Source organism: Anomaloglossus baeobatrachus, chromosome 12, assembly GCF_048569485.1.
Source record: "Anomaloglossus baeobatrachus isolate aAnoBae1 chromosome 12, aAnoBae1.hap1, whole genome shotgun sequence".
NCBI lineage: Eukaryota > Metazoa > Chordata > Amphibia > Anura > Aromobatidae > Anomaloglossus > Anomaloglossus baeobatrachus.
In genome coordinates this window covers 51,674,305-51,676,868 of record NC_134364.1, presented here as the reverse complement: position 1 = coordinate 51,676,868, position 2,564 = coordinate 51,674,305, and the positions used below count along the sequence as shown (strand labels likewise).

At 49.1% G+C, this 2,564-nt stretch overlaps 1 protein-coding gene across 1 annotated transcript in view; it reads left to right on the top strand.

The window, feature by feature from the left end:
• The first annotated feature begins 2,133 nt into the window (after positions 1–2,133).
• LTK (leukocyte receptor tyrosine kinase) overlaps positions 2,134–2,564 on the top strand; it is a 218,358-nt gene continuing 217,927 nt past the window's right edge. The window contains exon 1 of the mRNA XM_075331275.1: positions 2,134–2,298. Coding sequence (XP_075187390.1) covers positions 2,241–2,298 — 58 coding nt within the window. The 5' untranslated portion in view covers positions 2,134–2,240. The remainder of the gene's footprint in view (positions 2,299–2,564) is intronic.

Here is a 2,564-nt window from a genome sequence, read left to right as displayed (position 1 = left end):
AGTTCTTATTCAGAGACTGATTGTGCCGCATGGCCTTGCGTTGCGTATGTTTTTTGCCGGATGCGGCATATTTAGCCAATGCGGCGGCTGGATGGAACGTTGCTTGCAGCGTTTTTTTGTCTGCGGCGAAAAACCGCATCTGGCGCGATGCGGCGCAATTTACAATGCAAGCCTATGGACGCCGAATGCGGCGTCCCACGGCAAAAAAATGCATCCGGCGTCCGGATGCGGTTTTTTGAACTGCGCATGCTCAGTATCAAACCGGATCATTCAAAAAACGGATGGGCCGCATGGAAAAACTTATGCAACGGATCCGTTTTTTTCGCCGCATCCGTTGCATAGATTTTTGAGCCGGATTGTGCCTGATGCAAAAAAACTGATGTGTGAAAGCAGCCTAAAAGTGGTATTAATGTTGCGCTGCTGACATTGATTCAGATGATGCTGATTAGGTAATTCAAAAGATGGTCTTTATTCGATCTGCGCTTTTCAAAGTCCACAGACTTGGATTTGGCTCTGCTCCAGCAGCGTCTGCTTCTGTCATGAGACGTCACCCATAGTCAATTTGTTGACGGTGATGGTGGAGACTCCAGTGGTAATATTGATGGGCTAGGGGGCACACTGCTAAAACCTGACTAATTGCTAGAATAGGGGTCCTGGTTCCCTGTTCTTCCTCACTATGGCCGCTCATTATTGTGTGCTGCTTTAGGCTACTTTCACACTTGCGTTGGACGGCGTCCGTAGCATTGCGTTGTGTGACGGATGCAACGGATGTGTTGCATATAGAGGCACAACAGATGCTACGGATCGTACAAAACAACGGAAAGCTTTTTTTTTAATTTATTTATTTTTTTTTTTTCTTTACAGTTTTACCGGCAGCAGACTATTGTGAACGATCAGCTGATCGCTCTCAATAGCTGGCGGCCGGGCGCTCAGCTGAGCGCTCTCACATGCCGGCGGCCAGGCGCTCAGCTGAGCGCTCTCACATGCCGGCGGCCGGGAGCTCAGCTGAGCGCTCTGACATGCCGGCGGCCGGGCGCTCAGCTGAGCGCTCTCACATGCCGGCGGCCAGGCGCTCAGCTGAGCGCTCTCACATGCCGGCGGCCGGGAGCTTAGCTGAGCGCTCTCACATGCCGGCGGCCGGGAGCTCAGCTGAGCGCTCTCACATGCCAGCGGCCGGGCGATCAGCTGACCGCTCTTACATGCCGGCGGCCGGGCGATCAGCTGAGCGCTCTCACATGCCGGCGGCCGGGCGATCAGCTGAGAGCTCTCACATGCCGGCGGCCGGGCGATCAGCTGAGCGCTCTTACATGCCGGCGGCCGGGCGATCAGCTGAGCGCTTTCACATGCCTGCGGCCGGGCGCTCAGCTGAGCGCTCTCACATGCCGACGGCCGGGCGATCAGCTGAACGTTTGACCACCAAGAAACAAAATAAAGGTTCTGTGATTTTAAAAAAAAAAACAAAAAAAACCTGCATCTTCCAGCGGATGCAACGCTGACACTTGCGTTACAGTGCGTTGTTCATACAAGTCTATGGAGAATAGCGCAGTGCGTTAACAGACTGCGCTATTCTCCATAGTGACGGACTCCGCTGAACGTAAATGTGAAAGTACCAAATTGCTGAAAGAATTTCCATGCTGCAGTTTTCCATTTTATTCCGGAAACAAAAACAAGCATTGGCATGACAGTTCTGAAATCTCATAGCTTTTACTGTAAAAAGCAGCATTAAAAAAAAGTTGCATACAAAAAAGCTGCACAAGTGCAATGTGTGAACATACTCGTGTAAAGAATAACTAGTTCAGTACTACTGGTTGTGCCTAATTCTTGCATTTACATTGAAATTGTATTCATTTATTTAGTAAATATCCCTATGTGCAGGTAATAACTGAGAAATAAAAGGACCAGATTTGCCTGATTTCTTCTTTTCTGAAGGCACTGACTGCCTATTTTAACAGTAATCACATCAGGGAAATCAATTCTCTGTGGTCACATGAGGGCAGTTGTTTTTCTCAGCATCCACAGGGGTGGGAAACAATGAGGGCTTTAGGACCTGACAGAGGATGACAGTATAGGGAGGTGTAGATGCATCTATAAGCCTGCAAGAGTTCCAGGCAGCAGCATCAGTCCTGCTGAGGCAGAGAGGTAAACTGACACAAAGCACTGAGGATATATGCAACACAGGGGGGAAGGTCACAAAGGGTAAGGATTCACCTGGGGACTCCCTGCAAGAAGCATCTCCAGACATGGGCTTCCCTTTCTCCATCCTCATCATCCAGATGTCACTTTGGGCTCTCTTGCTTGGTAAGAAAACTATTTGCATGCAGTATGCTGTTGAGATGTATATAAAACTGCAGTCACTGGGAGGAGAAAGTTGTTGCAAACACTTTCCTGATTTTTCTCATTTGTAGCAATTTGTTGCAATATTTACAAATAAAGGCAACACAAGACATTCCCTGCTGCATGTGTCTCTGGTGCTGTAGCCTCTTTGACTAGTTGCCCCTAGCTGAGGATACTGGCCAGGTAGTTACACTGGGATTGATGGAGACTCTCTCCTGTTGCTTGTACTA